The sequence below is a fragment of the Sus scrofa genome, chromosome X (genome assembly GCF_000003025.6).
Source record: "Sus scrofa isolate TJ Tabasco breed Duroc chromosome X, Sscrofa11.1, whole genome shotgun sequence".
NCBI lineage: Eukaryota > Metazoa > Chordata > Mammalia > Artiodactyla > Suidae > Sus > Sus scrofa.
In genome coordinates, this window is record NC_010461.5 from 106,753,908 (window position 1) to 106,778,399 (window position 24,492).

The 24,492-nt window shown below is 36.5% G+C and overlaps 1 protein-coding gene across 7 annotated transcripts in view; it reads right to left on the reverse strand.

Annotated features, from left to right (window-relative positions):
* The window catches only part of ZNF280C (zinc finger protein 280C), a 60,661-nt gene that overhangs the window by 18,779 nt on the left and 17,390 nt on the right, over positions 1 to 24,492 (reverse strand). For 2 of the 7 annotated variants that reach the window (XM_003135372.4, XM_005673903.3), the window contains exons 5-13: positions 23,485 to 23,550; positions 23,249 to 23,385; positions 16,901 to 17,015; positions 13,149 to 13,319; positions 12,889 to 12,998; positions 11,121 to 11,341; positions 7,297 to 7,454; positions 6,517 to 6,617; positions 5,598 to 5,744 (exon numbers count right to left, since the gene is read on the reverse strand). In XM_003135372.4, the coding sequence (XP_003135420.1) occupies positions 5,598 to 5,744; positions 6,517 to 6,617; positions 7,297 to 7,454; positions 11,121 to 11,341; positions 12,889 to 12,998; positions 13,149 to 13,319; positions 16,901 to 17,015; positions 23,249 to 23,385; positions 23,485 to 23,550 (1,226 nt within the window). Of the gene's footprint in view, positions 1 to 5,597; positions 5,745 to 6,516; positions 6,618 to 7,296; positions 7,455 to 11,120; positions 11,342 to 12,888; positions 12,999 to 13,148; positions 13,320 to 16,900; positions 17,016 to 17,883; positions 18,047 to 23,248; positions 23,386 to 23,484; positions 23,551 to 24,492 lie in introns of all 7 variants that reach the window. The other 5 variants (XM_021079648.1, XM_005673904.3, XM_013986419.2 and 2 more) reach the window with 4 other exon arrangements.

Below are 24,492 nucleotides of genomic sequence, written 5' to 3' on the forward strand. Positions count from 1 at the left end.
TCTACCTTCAAAAACATAATCTTTCCGCTTTTTATCACCTCCAACCAGTGTCACCGTATCAGTCCAAGCCACTTACCTGGACTCTCACAATAGCCTTCTACCTTCTCCGTGTTTCCATTCTTTCCTCCCAACAGTCTATTCTCTCCATAGCTGCCAGAAATGATCTCTCACATGCTTAAACACACCAATGGCTTCTCATAACCCTCTGAAATCCTGACTCTGGCTTACAAGGCCTTATACTATCTACCTCGCAACCTATCGCTACAACCTCATTTCCTACCACTAGTTTATCGTACTCCAGCCTCACCAGCCTCATTGCTGCTCCTTGAACATCTAGATATACACTCACCTCACTGCCTATTTGCTGTTTCTTCTGCCTGGAACATTCACTCCCAGATATTCACAAGACTTACTCTCTTATTTCCTTTGGAGAGGCTTCTTTTACTATCCCACATGAAAAAAAAAAGAAACTACTCTTTCACCTCCTAAGCCCTGGCACTCCCTATCCTGTGTTTCCTTCCTAAGGTACTTATCACCAGCTAGCATGCAAATACTTTCAGACATAATACTCATTCTCATTCCCTCCCTCCCTCCTCTCTCTCTCTCTTTCTCTATCATAATGCAAATGCCAGAGGGCACAAACTGTATTTCCTTTACTTCGTAAAATGGTCCTTGGCATATATCAGGCACTAAATAAATATTTGTTAAATAATCAGTTAGGCAGACAGCAGGAGACTGAGTGTGCACATGAGAAGCAGGCACAATAAAACTAGTTCAGAATATCTGCTATTCCATTCAGTGAGCATTTGCCCAGAGCCCTGAGATGGGAGACATTAACCTACTATTCCTTTAGTTGGCCTCAAGTCTTTCTTATCTCTCTTATACATGTACGCTTGTGACGTGCTAAGAATGATGGTAATACAGTACATTTTAAAAATAACATGATGTTCAACCCCCCAAAGTGGTGATCTAGTCCAAGGATAGAGGAAAAATTGTGTTGAACTTTTTGACAAAGATACTATATGTTTGAGTGACTTGAGGGTTTTCAGGGCTAATTCTGACTATCTGTAATATCTGCCTTTAGACCTAATGTCAGTGAAGAATGACTGGTAAAAGCTTGGGCTCTAGGTCAATTTTTGGCTCTGCCAATTATTAGAGAATGTGACACTGGACACCTTACTCTCTATAAAGCTTTATTTCCTCATCCATGAAATAGAAATGATCACATATCTGATTTGTAGAGTGGCTGTGAGGATTAAACAAGATAACGCAAGTAAAAGCACTAGTGACTGTCATACAGCAAGTGACTAGTATATGTCAACAGCTTGTTATTACTATAAAGAACTAATGAGGCTATTTAACACATCTGAAATCCTTTATCCTTTCTTAAAAGTTATACGAAATGTACTGTTAGTTCTTCTTCTTCTTCTTCTTTTTTCTTTTTTGTCTTTTTGCCATTTCTTGGACCGCTCCCTTGGCATATGGAGGTTCCCAGGCTAGGGGTCGAATCGGAGCTGTAGCCACTGGCCTACGCCAGAGCCACAGCAACGCAGGATCCGAGCCGCGTCTGCAACCTACACCACAGCTCACGGCAACGCCGGATCGTCAACCCACTGAGCAAGGGCAGGGATCAAACCCACAACTTCATGGTTCCCAGTCGGATTCGTTAACCACTGCGCCACGACAGGAACTCCTGTACTGTTAGTTCTAGTCACTCAATACATATTTTTTTGTAAAAGGTTACAACCAAAGCCTTCAAAAAGAATAAAATGATGCATAGATTCAATAATTCTTATTGTCTAAAATTATATTAATATCACCTCAATTACAAGCTTATAATCCTGCTCAGCTATGATTTTGAGTCTTTCGTGAACAATTGTACAAATTACCAGTACTCTGAAGGATGCCTGATGATCCTTCTTATTAATAGATTCTTTCCTCTATTGACTGCTGACTGCCTACCTCTTAGGTACTCCGAAATTAACAAAAAAATGGGCACCCAGGATGTATCAGTAGTCCCAAGACTACTTCCCAGTTTGGTGATTCAGTAAAAGGGCTTAAAGGGCTTAAAAGTTGTTATACTCACAGCTATGATTTACTACAGTGACAGGATACAGAACAGGATTAATAAAGGAAAAAAGTGCACTGGGTGAAGTCTAGGATACCGGCATGGGTTTCTAAGTGCCCTCTCTCAATGGAGTTGCGTAGGACGTGCTCATCAACCGCCCCCCAGCAACTAACTGCAGCAACATATATGAAGTGTTCCCCCCTCCCAAGGACGTTTTCTTGAGTCTAAGAGCCCAGGTTTTTTATGGGGTTCAGTCACCAAATCTTCAGACTTCCAGGAGAAGAGCAGTTTACCATAATCATATTTTTGCACAAATAATCTAGAAAAGTTGGTACAACAGGGCCCAGGGTTCCAGACATGTAAAACACTCATCAGTTAATAATAAAGGCTCAGTTTCCATGAGTTAGCCAAGGGCCAAATATGCAAGTATACCCTTCTAAAATGTGCATGATTGGAACAACACAGACCTGCTGGGTTAATGCTTTCCTGTATATGTGGCAAGTTAAGACATACAACAGCATATGAGGATTGACTACAGGTCAGGTGAACCACTTAGGAGACATAATCCACATAGGAGGCCCATTTGTCTCTTTCTTACCTTTCTAAACATATATTACTCCCTCCACATCTACACCTCACTCTGGAGCTTAGTAAAGCACAAGAGAAAGAATTATATTTAAAACTTCACAATAAAATAGTCAGAGCTATTGCTTTATATCTCATTCTTTCTTTCAAAATCAAAGGTCAAAAGATGAACTACGGAGCACCAAGATACAAACTCTATTTCACAAACTCTATTCCTCAAGAAAAGTTAATGTGTATTATGCAAATAAAGGATTCAACGGTCAGATAAGTTTGAGAAAAATATATACAATATCCCTTGCTTGAATCAAAACTACCATGAGATACCACCTCACACCAGTCAGAATGGCCATCATTAATAAATCCACAAATAACAAGTGCTGGAGGGGCTGTGGAGAAAAGGGAACCCTCCTGCACTGCTGGTGGGAATGTAAACTGGTACAGCCACTATGGAGGACAGTTTGGAAATACCTCAGAAATCTATCCATAGAACTTCCATATGACCCCGCAATCCCACTCTTGGGCATCTATCCGGACAAAACTCTACTTAAAAGAGACACATGCACCCGCATGTTCATTGCAGCCCTATTCACAATAGCCAGGACATGGAAACAATCCAAATGTCCATCGACAGATGATTGGATTCGGAAGATGTGGTATATATACACAATGGAATACTACTCAGCCATAAAAAAGGATGACATCATGCCATTTGCAGTAACATGGATGGAACTAGAGAATCTCATACTGAGTGAAATGAGCCAGAAAGACAAAGACAAATACCATATGATATCACTTATAACTGGAATCTAACATCCAGCACAAATGAACATCTCCTCAGAAAAGAAAATCATGGACTTGGAGAAGAGACTTGTGGTTGCCTGATGGGAGGGGGAGGGAGTGGGAGGGATCGGGAGCTTGGGCTTATCAGACACAACCTAGAATAGATTTATAAGGAGATCCTGCTGAATAGCATTGAGAACTATGTCTAGATACTCATGTCGCAACAGAAGAAAGGGTGGGGGAAAAAACTGTAACTGCAATGTATACATCTAAGGATGACCTGACCCCCTTGCTGTACAGTGGGAAAATAAAAAAAAAAAAAAAAACAATATCCCTTGCTTGGAGATTTATGATCTTTAAAGCATTTTGAGCATGTTAAAGGCTGTGAAAAGTCCTATTTGAAAAAAAAGTAAAGAAAAAAACCATTCATTTTGTAAGTCCAGCAGTTTACTGAATTTCTTTTTCCAGGAACTATTTTAGGAACTATTTTAGAGTAGAACAACTTGACATCTGATGGAACAGATCTGTTGCCAGAGGTTCTTAACTGTGATGTGGCACACTAGAATTAAAGAAAAAAAAAGGCATGCTGCCATAACATAGGTGATCCTGAATGTATTTGGACATTCTATTTTTATGATTTTTTTCCAATTAAAAACTTTAAGTTGATTTCATGATTATACAGTGACTAGGTTGTTCCTGTCGTGGCTCAGTGGTTAAAAAACCCAGCTAGTATCCACGAGGGTTCGATCCCTGGCCTCCAGCAGTGGGTTAAGGACCCAGTGTTGCCGTGAGCTGTGGTGTAGGTAGCAGATGTAGCTCAGATCCTGCATTGCTGTGGTTGTGGCGTAGGCCAGCAGCTGTAGCTCTGATTCGACCCCTAGCCTGGGAACCTCCATATGCTGCGGGTGCACCCCTAAAAAAGACAAAAGGCAAAAAAAAAAAAATGACTGGAACTGAAAGCAATGTTAGCACAAGTGCTGAATAAACTGACCATGATAATGTGTTCAATAATAACAAAATGTAACAAACTGATTAATGAGGAGACAAAGCTTGAGTACATAATCGGATTCAGTAAATTCTTTGACCTCTGATTTTGACTAAGGTGCGACAGCTCTTTCAAACACTTAAGAATAGGCTCACTGTTCTATCAAAATTTTCAGCCCAAATAAGATGGTCTAATTGTGTCAGGAAAAGAACCAGAAAGCATAAAATAAAAATTCAAGGGAAAGGTGTAAGCATTAATACCCATATCTCAGAAATTATATAGTAGAACTGGCAAAAGTCATCCAGGAAATAACCTGGATAATCTAAATACAGTTCTCTGGCATAGTTCACATATTTAGAAATAAGTGTCATTTCTGTTCCCTTTGTCACTGGCTGCTACAAGAGACCATCCTGGGTCACTGATGACAATCACATGTCTTCTCATGATAAAAAGTGGGCTAGGAAGTGGAAACAAAGTTTGAAGAGAAAGAGGAAAACAGGAGACTGAATCCTTGATCTTATCTTCCTCAGTTCAAATTTATCCTTTTCCCTGCTCTTGACTACCTTTAAAATCACTCTCATTCTCAACCACTCCTAGACCCTTAAAATATCCAATGTAAACATTCCACTCATCTTTCCTGTTCCCCTCCACTCTAATCATCTTATTTCTTTTTTTTTTTTTTTTTTTTTTTGTCTTTTTGCTATTTCTTGGGCCGCTCCGGCCGCATATGGAAGTTCCCAGGCTAGGGGTCCAATCGGAGCTGTAGCCGCCGGCCTACACCAGAGCCACAGCAATGCGGGATCCGAGCTGCATCTGCAACCTACACCACAGCTCACGGCAACGCCGGATTGTTAACCCACTGAGCAAGGGCAGGGACCGAACCCGCAACCTCATGGTTCCTAGTCGGATTCATTAACCACTGCACCACGACGGGAACTCCTAATCATCTTATTTCTACTAATCTTTCAGAATTTTCACTATTCATGAGTCTCATCATCACCAGAAAGCAGACAAGGAAAAGATGTGGATGTTTCACAAGTATTTCAGCATAAATTGTAAATTGTGTCCTTTGGAACAACTTTGCTTTCCTTCTAGAACAAATCTAACCGATGTCCTAAATTTTATGTATATATATAAGACAAAATGAACAAATAAGAACTGCTAAAAAAAAAATCTCACCTGATGCTTCATGTAATGATTCATGTAGGGGGTTGCCATTCTACTAACTTTGAGGCAAAATGGACATAGCAAGTTCTTAGTATTTTCATGGGATGCTCTAAAATGAGTTTCTACATCAGAAAATGTTGATGATCTAAACTGGCAAACCTAGAAATATAAAGAAGATTTGATTTAACTTGAAAATTTATAATTGATATGTAATCGTATCAATGTAACAATGATAAATCATATGTTCAGAGTAATATTATGTACTACTAATTCAGCTCTGCTGCCCATATAACCAAGAATCCTGTTACTGCAAGTAATAAAGACAATCTTTGAAATAGAAAAGCTGTCTTTCAAAGTTTAGGGATATATTCATAAACATAAGCAGATTCTCTTTTCAGATCTACTGTCTCCCATCTTGACTTGAATTTTCAGACTCTGGCACCTCTTGACCTATGAAGTTTTTCCTGCCACATAACATGGAGTAGTCTCTTCTTTGGATTTTAAATAGCATCCAGGCTATAACAGAGACAATTTATCTTTATCTTCCTATCTTACTGGGAACCACTTCAAATTCTGGAAAAATACTGGCCCCCAAAGCCTTTAGTTGAGTTCCCCATAACAGTTTTTCCTATTTCTCTGGCACATCTATATGCTTCCCTTCATGGTAAGAAAGTCCATATATCTGTCTTTCTCCAGCATGGATTTTTGTTTGTCTAGTACAGGGGTCAGCAAACTGTGACCCACAGGTCCAATCCAACCCAACACCCCCATATACATGAGTTAAAACCAATGGAGTTTCCATATGGAACAAGGTCTTCATTTTAGTAACTCATTTTTATTTAAATGGTAAAAAAAAAAATCAAAAGAATAAAGTATTTTATGGCTCATGAAAATTAAACAAACACTTAAATACATGATAAAATGTGGGTACCTGGCAAATATATGGCATTTCACCGGGTTTATGAGTATCCTTCATATGTTGTAACAGAGTATGTTCTGTTTCAAATGATAATTCACAGATTTTACAAATAGCTGAAAGTGGAAAAAAAAAACACATTATGCCACTTTAAGGATGTATATAAATCAGATTCAGTTGGTACATCCATAACAATAGCAACAAGTATAATAATAGTAGTGGTGATGGTAAATCCAACAATTCTATAGTTGTTAACTTTGTAACACTGTTCTAAGGACTTCACGTACCTTGGCTTGTTTCATTCTCATACCATCACTGAGAGTGGTGCTGCTTATCTAATCCCCATTTTTCAGATGAGGAAGCTGAGGCACAGATTAAGTAACTTGCCTGACATCTTAAAGCTGTATTAAGAGGCAGAGCTGGGATTTGAATTCAAGCTGTCTAGCTCCAGACTCCATAATTTTAACTACCACTGTAGTTACTTTTCTTATTAGAGTGTAAACTCAGGCCACTGATTTCATATTTGCAAATCAGGGAATCTGAATTTTCTAATCTGACCTCTACATACAGTGCATGAGTTATATGCCAAGGAAGTTTCAATTTACAAGAGGGACTTCAATTTTAGTAAGTGATTTTACTGAAGTTTATAACAAGTTAAAATGTTTTTCAACTTTGCCCCCTAAATACAAAGTCTATTTCTGGTTCTTATTATCCCATCAGAATTCTTAAGGATTCCTCCTAGTTTAGACAACCAAAATCATTAATGTTCAGGACTTTAATAAAATTGTGACTTACTAGAAAACTCATGGGGAGTGTGTGTACTCTCAATGTGACACTGCAGCTGGAATGGTGTGGGATACTGACGATAGCAGTGCTGGCAGGTGGTGTGGCTTTCCCAGCTCTCACTGTTCTGCTTCTCAAGTTCCAAATGATGTTTCATGTGATTCATAAATCTATAAATCATTGTCAACAGGTGCAAACATTTAAATTTATAACCAAAGGCAAATCTCACAAAGCAGTATCTGAACCTGAATGTTAAAGATGCAGTGTATTACTTAAAATAACACTTCCAAAGCCAAAAAGTCCTCTAGAAAAGTATGTACTTCAAATAGTCACTTTCATTAAGTGGATCGGTAAACATTTTTCTTCGCACCTTTGTTTTAAAATAATCCATTAATGTAATTACTATGAAATACCATGAATTTGCTTTTTCACCATTGTTTCAGATTAAGATTTTTTTGTAAAGAAAAGCAGGAGGCAAATTTTCCATACATGAGACACTATTTATATTATAAGATAAAATACTCAAAGGAGGGAAACTCTACCACTAAAAGCAGCTACAGAATCATGAGAGAAATCTTTTGACGGCCTTTAAGGTATACAATAGCTTTCAGCTGCTTAAAAGACAAATGTTTAGTATTTTTATTTGTGTCTTAGTTCTAAATGCATGTAATAGAAATTTTAATACCTATAATTACAAGAATTGTTTGTTTATGATATGGGTTTACTGTTAGCACAAATGGTTCATTTTAACTAGCAGACTCTGCCCTTTGTAGCACTGTCCATTTTTAGTTCTACATGCTGCTATGTCAGATTCCCTAAAAGGCTTCTTAGGAGAAGGAACTATGACCTTCAATGGCAGAGAGTACAATATAGACAGGCATATCTATTTCAAAGGGCTTACTGAACTCTTTTACTGAATTTCAACGTAAACTGATTTGATTGAAATAACAATTTTAAGTCTGGGTCAAATATAAAGAGCTATTCACTGTGAGTCCCTAAAGGAAATAATCTTGAAATGAAATAATAATGTCAGCAACCTAGACAGTGATCATTATGGAGGTTTTAACATTTATCTCTATACACCTCCAAAACGCCACTTCTCTTTCAAACTGCTTATGGTATACTTTGAAATATCTTTTTTCTTCCTTTCATTTTAACATCATCTCTATTAAAATATATTTAAAAATCCTAGTCTTGCCTAAATATTTACATATAAAGGTCATGAGCCATTAACCTTTCAGTTTACAACTTTAGTAAAATCTATTTGTATAAAATAATCTGTTAATCAAAAAACTATCACTCAATTATTACCCTGCCTCCATCAGCAGCTCAGACTTCTCAAATCAGTAGACAGCGATGTGAAAAAAAGAAAATCCCTCAAAAAGCTATTTATAGAATAAAATAGCCCTAGCTGGTTTTGGTGACACTCAATATAGGAAAAAAATCCTAGAATATGTTGACAGGGCAGAGAGGAGAAATCTTGAGCTATTAGCTGCAACCATCCCTTAAAACCATCAATTTGCCATCCTAGTTTTTACCATTAAGGTAAGATGTTAACACAGATAATGTCTTTGGTTATTCAGTGTTTACTGTTTTGGTTTCAGTTACTAAATAGTATGTTAAAAATGCCACAAAATTCCATTCCCAGCTATTACAAAATATGGTTATTTTAAAATTTCCAGATATTCTGACAATCTAGAAATCTGCAGCCAGCTAGTCTTTTGAAAAGAAAAAAAAAAGAAAATTTCAAATTTAATATTAAATGGGATAATCTTAAAGAAAAGTAAAAAAGCTAATGCTGAAAGAACTTCTAATATCATATGCATATTATTTAACAAGGAACTTAACCAGTGAACCACTTTTCTATGCATTTTACCAAATTTACTGACATTATTTTCTGATGTACTGTACTATAAGAATGATAATATGGAAGGAGGTCACAGAGTTCTGTAGTGACACTGTTTCAGTGATACATCTCAAAGCATAATTTCTCTTCAGTTAAGCTACTGGGACCAATAGCAACTGATGACTGCTAGGGCTTGATAAATGGAGGTAAAGAATTGTGAAAACATGTGAATAATGTATGTGAAAGATCTTTGAAAACTGTAAGTGCTAACATAAATGCAGCATTCATAATTGTTTTAGGCTTTTTCTTTTTTGTCTTAGGCTTATATTACAGTATATTTCAGTGTTTTTCCTATGTACTTCATTTTGGACCCAAGAATTCACCAATAAAATAAATGCTGGGCTTAGAAATGACCTACCTATAGAATGTTTAAGAATGCTAGTTACAAATGACGGTTTTCAAGGGTAAATAATTTTTTTTTTTTTTGGCTTTTTAGGGTGACACCTGAAGCATATGGAAGTTTCCATGCTAGGGGGTTGAATCAGAGCTGCGGCTGCCAGCCTACATCACGCCACAGCCACGGCAACACAGGATTGGAGCCGCATATGCAACCTACACCACAGCTCACGGCAACACCGGATCCTTAACCTATTGAGCAAAGCCTGGGATCGAACCTGCATCCTCATGGATACTAGTAGGGTTCATAACCCGCTGAGCCACAATGGGAACTCCCCAAGGGGAAATATTTTTAAAAGTTTATATGCATGTGTGTGTCACAATACAGGTACAGACATATATACATTTATATCTCACCTAAAGGAAGTGCACTGATGTCTGCAATTTACTCTGAAAAGTATAAAAAGATCAGATGGGTCTATGGACGAATAGATATGTGGTAATGCAAATATACAGTAAAATGCTAATGGTAGAATTGAGGCGGTAAATATACAAAGATGTTCACTGTAAAAATTTTTCAACTTTGTTGACTATTTGAAATTTTTCTATAATACAGTGTTGGAAAAACAATGTCAGGCTATATAGCCAATTAAAAAATAAGAATTAATATATCTTGTTACTTTGTTTTGTTACTTTCTCACTTAGGATGATAGATATATGTCATGTAACTCAATGACTGAAAAGTACAAGCTCCTAAAATTTAAAGCATACATGTATAAATGTTTAAATTCCATTGAGAATTAAAACATTACTTGAAAATGTATTGATGGAGTTCCCATCGTGGCTCAGTGTAAAAGAATCTGACTAGTATCCATGAGGACAAGGGTCTGATACCTGGCCTTGCTCAGTGGGTCAATGATTGGGCGTCGCCATGAGCTGGGGTATAGGTTGCAGATGCAGCTTGGATCCCGAATTGCTGTGGCTGTGGTGTAGGCTGGCAGCTGTAGCTGTGATTCGACCCCTAGCCTGGGAAGCTCCATATGCCTCAGTGTGGCCCTAAAAAGACAAAAAAAAAAAAAAAAAAAAAAAAAAAAGAAAGAAACTGTGTTGAATTATAAAATTAAAGTATATATTTCATAGAACTGGTACTTCTCTAAAGAAAGTGAAAAAAAATCACCTTCTCTGCAAGGTAAAATTAGAGCATTAAATAAGACAAATATGGAGGAGGTCAAATTGGATAAAGAGGTTGTTTTTGTGATAGGAAAAGTAAGATTCAGAAGCAGCTAAAAATAAAAATATCTCATGGAAATTCCTAGTTCAATGACAAATACAAAGAAAAGTGGTTTTTACCTCGGTTAAAATAAGTTTTGTCCTTTCTTAAGCTATCTGAAAGATCTACAACTAAATGAATCCAAGTGTCAAACTCCTAAAAAATACAAGAAAGGACAAAAGTTTTTCAACATGAAAATCTGTCTTTATTCTTAGTAGAAAGAATTAAAATCGCTTATCTAGGATGGCACAGACAAAGAAATACGATACTTGCATCCGTAGCATCCCAATTTTCAAACATAAATAGAAATTAGTTTTTACATACCTAATATTATTTTTAAGAACTTTCAAGCAACTGAAGCATTTAAAGGTTGTGTAAGTCTTCTGTTCATCATCAGCAGCTCCTTCATGTCTTCCATAGTAAAAGTCACTAACTAACATAATCAATTTTCCTTTCTCTGCACCAGTCTTATTTTTATTTTCAGTACTTGAAAGTTCTACTTTAATCATTTCCAAAAATGCATTTGCCATGTCTGGACAACAACGCTGAAGGAGAAAAAAGTATAAGCCTTGATTATAGTTCTTTTAAAAAGTAGATACCAAAAAATGATTCCGTGTTTATAATAAGGGCCAGCTCATGTGGAAAGATAGTCTCTCATGGTTTTAATCACAAGCAATAAATAAAAGCTACATTTTAGAGAATGTTTGCCACTTTGTCCAGGTGCAGAAGGCTATATAATATGCTATGATTTGTGTATATTAATAGATGGAAAATAAGAACATTCATGTGTGCCTCTATATGCAGAAAGTCAAAGAGAATACAAAACAAATTAATAAAAAGAATTTCCTTTGTGAGTTGTATTGGGAACCAGGCAAACAGAAGACAGTGGTGAGATTTTTCACTGTAACTTTCTTATACTTTTTGAATCATGTGACTATATTACCCCCAAATTAAATAAAGATAACTAACAAGCTCAGTCTTTTCTCCATCTATGATGCAAAATATAAGAACATCAAGTATACACAATATTACATAAATAGGAGACCTTAAAGCACTTGTAGAAGTTACTTCTTACTTTTAAAACCAAAGCCCAAAGACCACTTAGGAGTCACACACTGGGAGGTGGAAATAGTGACAGATCAAATATAATTTTGCCCAAGATAAAGAGGATCCTTTTTTTTTTCTTTTGTCTTTTTAGGGCCGCACCCGTGGCACATGGAGGTTCCCAGGCTAGGGGTTGAATCAGAGCTGCAGGAGCCAGCCTACGTCACAGCCAAAGCAACACCAGATCTGGAGTCTCGTCTGCGACCTACACAACAGCTCACAGCAACACCAGATCCTTAACCCACTGAGCAAGGCCAGGGATTGAACCCGCATCCTCATGGATACTAGTAGGGTTCATTAACCACTGAGCCACAACGGGAACTCCAAGAATCATTTTCTTTTTGGTAAAATGCTGAATTTCAGTGAAGAAATTGCTGATCTTCAAAATAGCACTAAAATTTCCTAAATGGCTTTCTTTGTTTTGCATTCTTCTCATCCCTTTTTCCTGCATATATTCTTACATTGCCTTTTTTCTTGCCTCCTTTCCCCCTTCCTGCCATTTACACTAGGTATACAAAAAAAAAAAAAAAAAAAAAAAATTACAGACTATCTTTCCACAGACACACAGGACACTGTAATATCTACTAAAATATTTGAAAATATTTTTGTTAGTACTTTGAAAATTACCTAAAACCTAATTTCAAGAGTTTCTTATACCAATATAATGATAGAATTAACTTATAGCAACTATACAAGAAATTCGAAGAATGGCATAACCTAGTTAATAAAATATCATGATTAATACGTTATTTCATTAAACGTTAAAATATAACATGCATATACTATGGTATATGTAAACTTGATTTTTAAAATTTAATGATTGGGAAGGATTTTAAAATCTCATATAATCATTATGAATGTCAATGTTTACTTAAGTTACATAAAAATAGCACTTAGAAGACGTCTCTAACTATCTGGACATAATAGCATTTATTGTATTTTCAGAGATTTGTGAATATTTTTAAAAATCAAAATTTGAAAGTTTTACCTTCATGTGATATTTCAAAGGATCCAAAAGATTGAACTGAACATTGCACTTTGGACAAGATCTTAGAAAAGGTGTTCCAGTTTTAGGGGGAGTTGATGAGGCATTTGTACCTAAAATAAATTAAGGACTTTTATGACTCAAATTCTTCTTTTTTAAACCTTAAACACAAGCAGTAATAACAGTTTTAAAATTAATCACAATTTCTGAAATTCATGTATAAATAATACAATTTCTTTTTTATAGACCAGATTCATATTTACCTTTTGACAGCATAACATGGGAGGATGTCACTGAAGGAAAGTTAATTAAAGACAATGAAGAACAAGGTTTTATTTCAGAAACACTTTCGCCGGTCTTTGGCTTTTTTGGATTAACACTGTTTACTTTAGAAATAGAAGAACGTTTTATTATAGGCAGAGTTTCATCTAGACCTACAATGATTAAAATAGTGGGAAAGATATTTGAAATTGCTTTAGTACAGAATACTGCTTACAAATGCTATTAAAATGGCCTTACATTTAAAATTAAGGAAAAATACTTTGGAGATAAATTAAAGGTAATATAATTGAATTATTATATCATACAAGTGGCAATAAAGAATGACTAAACTTTATATGATCTATAGGTAGAAATAAATTGCATAAACCAGCTATTATGGACTACACGACTTAAACAATTCATGAAATAAACTTTTTAAGCAAGAAAATTCTCAAGATGCTTTCAAATAAAGAAATATAGAAACTGCATAAGATACTAAAAAATATCTTAAAATATTTAATGGAAAACTGAGTTGGTTCTTTTTCCACTTAACAACCTGATGGATAGTTTAAATTATCTGTTTAATTCCAATGTGCAAGGTAGAAACAACTTTTTTTTCTTTTTAGGGCACCACCCACGGCATACGGAGGTTCCCAGGCTAGGGGTCTAATCCGAGCTGTAGCTGCCGGCCTACGCCACAGCCACAAGCAACACGGGATCTGAGCCATGTCTGTGACCTACACCACAGCTCACAGCAACGCTGGATCCTTAAACCAATGAGCTAGGTCAGGGATCAAACCCACATCTTCGTGGATCCTAGTGGGGTTTGTTAACCACTATGCCACGAAGGGAACTCCCAGAAACAACTAATCTTGAATATCTTGAATGACAATACCTCACTCGTTCACACGAAAACTTGGAGTTAGTATGATGGCTTTCAAAACTACGTTCCCCTGAGCCTAATGGTTTAGTTTAATTCAGTGGGCATATCAAAGAAAAAATTCTTTTTACCTTTTTTAAAAAATTAGACTTTTACATAAAATTTGGTTTGAATAGAGATTTCATGTTAAGAATAGTTTTGAGTCTGAAGACCATCACCTTAAAGGCTAAAGAATTATGTAATTCAGGGCATTTGCAAGAGAGGTGGGGCTATTTACCAAACTCAGAAAAAGTCTATAAGCAAACTCAGAAAAAGTCCCTTTTGAAAACAAGATGCAACTGTACTTTGTGATAAAGATTCTAAAACTGCACATATTTTAATGCTCCCAACAGTATATTAATAGGAGAAGCAGAATGGACGTATGCCAGGAAAATAAGAAAATTGCATTAGCGGGCTCCTCTGTCACACCCGTGTTCCATCCTTTGAGATAACAGAGTAATGATTTTTTTTTTCCATCTTCAAGCATGATTACTGACAGCTATACTGAAGGCACTTGGGACTGATTTCTGTGTAATCAGACTAACATTCCTCTCATATGCTTAGGTTAACTGAACAAAAAATGAGTGCTGGCATTTTGGACTAGGCAACTGGTTATCTAGTAGGCTGTTTTATATATAATTTTTTAAAGAATGAAAAAATCTCCAATTTAAATAAAATCTCTCTGATCTCAACCGTTTTAAATTCTGATTCTTTAACTTATTACCCCTGTTGCCTTTAGCTTGTGCTGTTCGCTCCTCAACAGTGCCAATAAAAATCCTATTCTTGGAGTTCCCGCTGTGGCATAGTGAGTTAAGAATCTGACTGCAGTGGCTCGGGTTGCCCCAGTCACTGGCTGGGTGCAGTGTTTTTTTTGGTATTACTCAATGAATTTTATTACATTTATAGTTGTACAACGATCATCACAAGCAAATTTTATAGCATTTCCATCCCAAACCCCCATGGGAGCAGTGTGTTAAAGGATCTGGGGCTGCTGCAGCTGCAGCGTGGCTCGGAGTCAAGCCCCAGCCCAGGAACTTCCATATGCCATGGGTGTAGCCATGAAAAAAAAAAAAAAGAAAAATTCTATTCACATTCTTCAAAATCAAGTTCAGATCCAGACTTTTCTAAGAGGCAATGATTATCCTTGAAAGGAATCCACTAATTATGCTTCTGAACACAGTACATATTATCATTCATAATTACCATTCTAACAATGTCAAGTCCTTTAAAGTTTTAATGCATTTTTCACTTCTCACTTATCTCATTGGAGTCTCAAAAAAGTCCTGAGATAAGGAGAGCAAGAATCAAAATTATATAGCTAAATGGCTGATTTCAGGTCTGGAGAAAAAAATGCATCATGTGAAAAAAAACTATTTTAATAATATGAGAAAATTGAGGTGTAAAGAGGTTAGGTGACAATACAGGCTATAAAAAAATATTTAGAACAGAGGCTCAAGCCTGTATCTTCCTAATCAACTATAACCCTGTTTACCATCAGGGCAAAGTTTCACTCTCTAGAGTTTAACACCTTAGAGAGAGAGAGAGAGAGCAGAAGCTTCAAGAATTTAGATTTGGAGTTCCCATTGTGGCTCAGGGGTAACGAACCCGACTAGTATGCATGAGGAGGTGGGTTCGATCCCTGGCCTCGCTCAGTGGGTTAAGTATCTGGTGTTGTAGTGAGCTGTGGTGTAGGTCACAGATGCAGCTCTGATCAGGCGTTGCTGTGGCTGTGGCTGGCAGCTGCAGCTCTGATTCGACCCCTAGCCTGGGAGCCTCCACATGCTGTGGGTGCAGCCCTAAAAAAACAAACAAAAAATATTTTAGATTTTTTTCTATGAATAAACATTGTGTATTTTGTAAAATCAAATTTCAGACATATATTTTATCATTTATTTTGGTTCTTAGCTATTTTAATAATTAGATAAGTGACACCTAGATTAGGGAAATACCAAACCAAGTATTATCAAGGGAAAATATTTTTGGTACACTATTACTATACATTTCTTTTTTGATTTGGTAAATATATACTTATTTGTTAGTAAACAACTTAAACACTCACAAAAATTTCTGTGTACCTTTCTCCATTAAGTGAACTATCTCAAATTTGCTAATACAGAAACAGTGATCACTTTGATTATAGGCAATTCTTTGACTAGATATGAGGAAAAGAATGTATTTATGTATACCTGGGTCACTTTGCTATATAGCAGAAATTGGCACAACACTGTAAATCAACCTCACTTAAAAAAACCTCCTTCATGGCATACTATTTTATTTATTTCAGATTAGTGAATAACTTTGTTATGGTATTCAGTCAAAGAATTGTAATTCTTCTTTAACAGGAAATTTTCACCATTCCTTCAATGGCTGAGTACTTACTATGTGCAAATCAATATTTCTTCAGTCCTGCTATTTTATAATACTATTCTATAATCACATTTAGCTATCATGTCTACAACATTCATTTGGATAGAAAGACTCTAGTCTATTAAGACATTAACTATAACCATGTACTTTTTTTCTCATGCTAATGGCCTTCCAAATAATACTTTTAAAAACCCCATAACATTAGGTTATCAGAGAACTTCCCTGACTCACAGAAATTATATTAAGATTTTTCAGTGGATGGCGCTCAAAGAATATAATAAAAGTATTCTACCATTAAATACAATTTTATATAAAATCACTCAAGAAAGGCATAGAGGAGTGATTAGCTTCCATTTTATCACATATGAAAAATGTAACATGAAGATCTGGGCTTCAAAATAGAAATTCAATGCATATGTATATTCATCAGGTCCCTTTTTATTACATTTGTAAAATACTAAACCAAACCTTCTATATAAATTGTTGATCCATCTTGGGACAGTGGTATTGTATCCTGGGTCAAGTCGAACAGTGTATCTGAAGAATCATCCGATTCATCTTGTGATGAATTTTTTGTAAAATCCTGTAAAGTTGTAATTATTTTGTTTAATAAAGTTTTATAAAGGTAAATTTAACTGTAGGTCAATACTATAAAGATAACCTTAATAATTCAATTACTAATAAGCTATAAAACATAAAGATAATTATTACTAGCTATCAAAGTTAGCATCTATTGGGTAAAGGGTATATGAGAACTTTCTGGATTGTTTTTGTAATTTTTCTAGAAATGTAAAATTAATTTTAAATAGTTAAAATTAAAAAATAATGATAATATTGCTAGCAAAGTATAGGTTTTATATATATATATATATATTTTGGGGAGGGGGGTTGTTGTCCCTGCAGCATGCAGAAGTTCCCAAGCCAGGGATTGAATCCTTGTCACAACAGAGACCCAAGCCTCAGCAGTGACAGCACTGGATCCTTAACCTGCTGAGCCACCAGGGAACTCCTGGAGGTTAAATTCTGGTACAACTTTTTTACAAGAAAATTTTGGTAGTTTCTATCTATCAAGGTCTTGAAAAAGTTCATATCCTTTGATCCAATTATTCTAAATATTCCATTTCCAAGAATTTATGCTAAAGAAATGAAAATATTTAATAGAGAATGATTTCTAATAGCAAAAATTAAAAACCTGTATGCCCAACAATGGCAGAATGGTTAACTAAATTATAGACTCTCATGCAAAATTGTGGTTTTGAGAAATAACCAATGACAAAGAGAAATGTTCCCAATATAAAGTTCAGTGAAAAAAGAGAAACAGATATCTGTGTATAAAATATAGTCCTGATTGATACACTCTATGTACCACACTAACCACCTGTAGAAAACAAAATTCTCTTCTGTTTCTTTTCAACCCACCCACCCCCCGCACCAAACCCCATACATATTACCTTTATCATGGGAATATAAGGATCTTGCTTGCGTGTTTTGTGCTTACAAGTTGAGAGACAATCGGGTATTAAGAATTTTACTTTGCTACTAAGTTTTCTGTTGACACAGACTTGTTAAGAAGTTATGGAGACAGATATCGAAGTGACACAAACCATTCCATTCCTAGAATTTGAGGCATAACAGGCAGATTTCTGCATTTGAGCCTTAACATTTATAAAATCAATAATAGCTATATGACTTACTGCAACCAAGCACAATCTTACTACAACGTAAATATTTTCTCCAAATATTTGCACTTAAAAATGGAAAATATTCCCTAGCAATTCCCAAAATAGTTCTTATACAGAAGTTCCTCCAAATAAAGTTAATACTTCGTTAAATCTTTTCCTAGGTGATAACTCTGGTCAATTAAGTACCACTATTTCATAGAGCAGATACACTTTTTTTGTTTGCTTTTTTAGGGCCGCACCTGCTGCATACGGAAGTTCCCAGGCTAGGGGTCAAACTGGAGCTCCAGCCGCTGGCCTACGCCGCAGCCACAGCCATAGCAACATGGGATCTGAGCCGTGTCTGTGACCTACACCACAGATCATGGCAACATCGGATCCTTAATCCACTGAGCGAGGCTAGGGATCGAACCCAAATCCTCATGGATACTAGTCAGGTTTGATAACCACCACGAAGGGTTCAGCAGATACACTATTTTTGCAGATACACTATTAAATGAAAAATTTGTTAACATAATTCTGCAGTTGGGTTTTTAAATATCTCATAAAATAGCTCAGAAAGATATCAAATACAATGGGAAGGTACAAAAGGTGATAGAGTGGGATCTGGAAGACCTGTTTATTTATTTAACTATGGAACCTTGGGCAAATCACTTTTGAGATTCACCTTTGCAACTAAAATAATAGCCACCAATTATTGCCTATTTAAAATGTACTTGCCTCTTTCACAAGAGGCAGATGGTCCCAGATTTACAGCATTGTGAAAGCAATACACATTCAGTAGAAATCATACTTCAAATTTTGATCTTTTCTGAGGCTAGCGATATATGGTTCCATACTGGGTAGTGGGCAGTGAGCCACAGCTCCCAGTCAGCCACAGGATCGCGAGGGTAAACAACCAATATACTCACAACCATTCTGTTTTTACTTTCTATAGTATTCAATAAATTACATGAGAAGATTCAACATTTTATTATAAAACAGGCTTTGTGTTAGATGATTTTGCCCAACTGTACGCTAATGGAAGTGTTCTGAGCGTGTTTAGTGTTCTAAGCTACATACAATGTTTGGTAGGTTAAGTGTATTAAATGTATTTTTGACTTAGGATATTTTCAACCTATGATGGGTTTATCAGGGCATAATCCTATGTAAAAGGGAGATCTGTGCTGCATTTATTACATTAGGTAGTTTTCACAGTACTAATGAGGACCTAATATGATCTTCCATTTTATAAATAGGTAAACTAAAGTTAAGGATGGTTAAGTTAGGTTCCCATTACAACCCAGCTTGTTACTGATGATGAAGCTGAAATTAGAACCCAGGTTGGTCTTATTACAAAGCCTGAGTTTTAAGTTATATCACAGTTACTTTAAAAGGGATAACATTATCTCCTTGCCTATCCTAAAGAGTTACTGAGGTTAAAGACAATGAAAAAGTTTTAAAATTTCAGAGAAAATTCCCTTACATAAGATTCTAAATTCATTTGAAAACATATATCTGTTGTCCTCAACTGTGGCTGCATATTAGAATCGCCTGGAGAGGTGTTTTTGTTTTTCTTTGTTTTTGGTTTGTTCATTTGTTTGTGGTTTTGGGTTTTTTTTGCTTTTTAGGGCCACACTCGTGGCATATGGAAGTTCCCAGGCTAGGGGTCGAATTGGAGCTACAGCTGCCGGCCTACACCACAGCCACAGCCATGCCAGATCCAAGCTATGTCTGTGACCTACACTGAAGCTCCTGGCAAAACCCGATCCTTAACCCACTGAGTGGAGCCAGGGATCAAACCCTTGTCCTCGTGGATACGAATTGGGTTCATTACCACTGAGCTGCAGTGGGAACTCTGTTTTTTTTTTTTTAATCTATTATGTCCAGGCCTCACCCTAGACCAATTGACAAAAATCTCTGTTTTTAAAAAGCTCCCTAGGATTGGGAACCTAATTGAGGAACTTTGATTAAACAACCACGCCCACAGACACAAAAATTTCTGAGTTTGGATGAGGTCTAGTTTCCAGCTTTTCTAACATGAAAGATACCTCCCCTTATTATTCTTCCTCCCTGGGTTCAACACAGGAATGGTATTCATCTATCTGCATTTAAATAATGATGTTTCCTTTAGTTTTTCCTAAATATCAAACAGCTTATTATAGTGTGAGAAAACTATAAGTTAATCTGATTCCAGCTAAAATCAAATAATTTTTGCATTTCTGATAGCCTTCAATCTTCACACACACCTATTAAGTTTTTAAAAAACATTAAAAACAGCCCATAGATACTTAGAGGATCCAAGTTTGAGAGCCAGTGGTCTGGGTAAAGGTTCTCATTTTAGAAATGAAGAAAGTGAGGCCCACAGAGGTTGTGATAATGCCCTACTTAGGAACAAAGACAGAATCAGCATCCAAGTCTCTTATTTTCAATCCAGGTTTCTCAGACTACTAGTCCAGGGTTCATACTATTATTGATAATAGTTTCAGGATGCAGATATAAGTTTTCCAAAATTGAATTATTTTTTCTTGCTTGAAAGCTCAAATTTTATTGACAAGAATAATATCAGCTTTCCAGTCTTCTTCCATGACAGGCATACTTTGCCTGAGTACTGAAAAACTGTGTATGGCAGGCAGACTCTAAAGGTGGGCCCCATGATTTCCTCCTGATATTTACACTTGTATAAGTTCCCCTTGAGTGTGGGCGGGACCTGTGATTGCTTCCAACCAAGAGAATATGGCAAAAGTGATGGGATGTACATGATTGTGTTACACAGCCATCTTTCCCTTGCTGGTTTTGATGAAGCAACCAAGTCATGCCAGGAAGGCCTGCAGAGCAAGGAACTAAGGATGCTGACAGCAGCAAGAAACTGATGCCTTCAGTCTGACACCTCACAAAGAACTAGATACTGCCAACAACCTTGTGAGCTTGGAGGCAGTATTATTAAATGATACTACTGCTCTTCCTGACACTTGATTGTAGCCTAACCCAGCAGAGGACCCAGATGAGCCATACTCTGACTCCTGACTCATAGAAGCCATGAAATAATAAGTGTATATTGCTTTAAGCTGCTAGGTTTTTGGTACTATTGTTATGTGGCAATAAATAATTACTTCATGGTGCTCTGTCAGCCATCCTTTCAAATAAAAATGGCATTCTATTTTTAAAAAACCCAGCTAGTTCTGCTTACAATTCAATACCATAAGAACTTTTCCTCAAGAAAAATTTCATGGAGTTCCCGTCGTGGTGCAGTGGTTAACGAATCCGACTAGGAACCATGAGGTTGTGGGTTCGGTCCCTGCCCTTGCTCAGTGGGTTAACGATCTGGCGTTGCCGTGAGCTGTGGTGTAGGTTGCAGACGCGGCTCGGATCCAGCGTTGCTGTGGCTCTGGCGTAGGCCGGTGGCTGCAGCTCCGATTCAGCCCCTAGCCTGGGAACCTCCATATGCGGCGGGAGCAGCCCAAGAAATAGCAAAAAAAAGACAAAAAAAAAAAAAAAAGAAAAGAAGAATTTCATATTGCAGAAACAAAAATGCTTTATGCATACTATTTATTTAATCACACAGAATATATAAAAAAAAGTGCTGGAGTTCCCATCATGGCACAGCAGAAATGAATCCAACTAGGAACCATGAGGTTGTGGGTTCGATCCCTGGCCTGGCTCAGTGGGTTAAGGATCTGGCATTGCTGTGAGCTGTGGTGTACATCAGAATTGGCTTGGATCTGTGGCTGTGGTGTAGGCTGGCTGCTGTAGCTCTGATTCGACCCCTAGCCTGGGAACCTCCATATGCCACGGATGTGGCTCTAAAGAGACAAAAGACAAAAAAAAGTGTATTTAAGGGTTGAGAGTTAATGAAATTAGAAAGAATTTATTACTTCTTCAAGGATATTCTTTTTTTTTTTTTTTTGGTCTTTTTAGGGCCGCACCCTTGGCATATGGAGGTTCCCAGGCTAGGGGTCAAATCGGAGCTCCAGCCGCTGGCCTATGCCAGATCCACAGCGACATGGGATCCGAGCTGTGTCTGCGGCCTGCACTAAGGCTCATGGCAATGCTGGATCCTTAACCCATTGAGTAAGGCCATGGATCGAACCCATGTCCTCATGGATGCTAGTCAGGTTCGTTAACTGCTGAGCCACGATGGGAAAACTAAGGATATTCTTAAATGAAAGTGAAAATTTTCTACTGTGTGTATTTGGTGGTCACCAATACAAAAACCACCAGTACAGTTTGGTGCCCCTGCCTTGATTCATATTAAGGCACCAGCAGTTTCACTGTCCACTGCCTTTGTAGCACTGGTGCAAATGTTGACAGAGTGAAAAGGGCAAATGTCTTAGTGTTACTATGACAATGGTTTTGACCTCATAGACCTTTGAAAGAGTCTCAGGGGAACTTCAGTGATCTGTGGAATACACCACTGCTCTAAGACAATGCTTCTATTTTTAAAAGCATATACTTAAGTGTATGTATGGATCTGTGTATGTGCATATTTTAAAAACTCTGGGCTGACCCTGGATTGAAATCCCAGACCCATCATTTATCAGCCATATGGCCTTGAGTGAATTATTTAGACTCTCTGAGCCTCAGTTTCCTCAACTATAAAATGGGGGGAATAATTGCACTTACCTCATAGGGAAGTCATAAGAATTAAAAGAGATAAATGTACACATAGCATTTAGAACTAAGACTTACCCATATTAACAGCCTGAAAAATGTTAAATGTTACTATTATCTATTATTTTTGTTAAAAGTTTAAAAAACTAAACTGTGAAAGCGTGTTTTTAAGATAAACAGCAACAATAACCTTGGGAAAAAAATCTTTCCAATTAAGACTACCTAGTTCAGTTTACTATCTTAAGAATTTTGCTATTATGCAATTCTTTATTAATTATACTTTTTCCTCACCTTCAGATAGCATATCTTTCAATATTACACCTATTCAATTTAAGTATATTACCCGATTTATTGACAGGTTGAATAGTTAGTTCCTGCAGCTATTATTTTGGGTATTGGGTGAGCTATCATAAAGATGGTGATGTTTTCTGATAGTGATTATGTTTCTACTGGGATGTTGACTAGCTATGACAGCCCACAATCCTAACTGGGCATTATAATATCCAGTGTGTCCCTGAGCTAATAGTGTAGTTTTAGAAACACTTACAGGTTTAGACACGTTCTGAACAATATCAGAGCTATGTGAAGATTTGGATTCAGGATGAAATCTAGGCAAAGCAGCCACTGGACTTGATGTTGGGTCTTTGTAGTGCTGACTTGAAGGCTTGAATGCATCAGTGACACCTGTATTTCAAAATCACATAAATATTGATTATTTTTCTACACAATCACTTTTGTCAAAATATATCACTTTAAAATTAAAATAATACAATAATACTATACCTTGACTGACTGTCTCATTCTTTATTCCCTTTGAAGATGAGCTGGGATTACCTCTGTTCAAAATAGCTATAAAAATTATATTTATTTTAAAATTTCTTATTTGAATGAAGTATATATTAATAGAAATAACTTTCCAAAAATATATCCATCCATATAAAACCAGTAATTGAAGTATACTCCTTTCTCTTAATGATCACAGGGTTGTATATAGACTTGGATTACTGTGACTGGAAATCAAGCCCTCCCCCAATCTCCATGCCACACTGACACCCCTAAAAAGCCTGGAAATTTCCTTATGGGCTAGCTGATAGATTATCTGTACCATTACTCTTGACTTCAGAAAGGGATACTATCAGAGACTGCAGACTAAACTGAACCTAGAGTTTGCAAAACTATCTCATATCCACTGCCAAACCAAAGGTCAATTTGAGCCTGATAGGACCTTCTGGATCAGTTTAGGATTGCTCACTCTTATACCCATGTGAGTCCATAACTTCTAGATTATTAAGGAGTCAAATGAAAATATGGAAGAGTGGAGATTTACTTAAAATTTACCTAATCAGAAGAACGTACAAAGCAGAAAAAAAAATCCCCAAAACATCAAAAATATTCCTTTTTTCCAAGTAGAAAAGAACCAGATATCATAAAGTAATTCTATAAGTTAAAGGGTCACACAAAAGTAGGGTTGTTTTATTATATGCAGTGCTCTATGACTAAGCACTATAGAAGTCTTCTAGGAGAAAAATCTGCTCATTCAAACAACTTGGTATTGTTTTCATTTAGAAATTCAAGATAAGTATTTACTTAAGCCATTGAAGAGCTACTCTTATAGTATTTTTTGGTTGACTGCGGTGTATCAAACGCAAGTTTTATTCCCCCTCTTATAGTAGCTCTTTATAAATATTTAGCTAATCTTCCATATGCTAAAATATTTTATGGCTCACACATAAAGTATTAATAGAATAATTTAAGTTCTGAGTTAATTTAGAAAAGAAATTTAACCGAAAT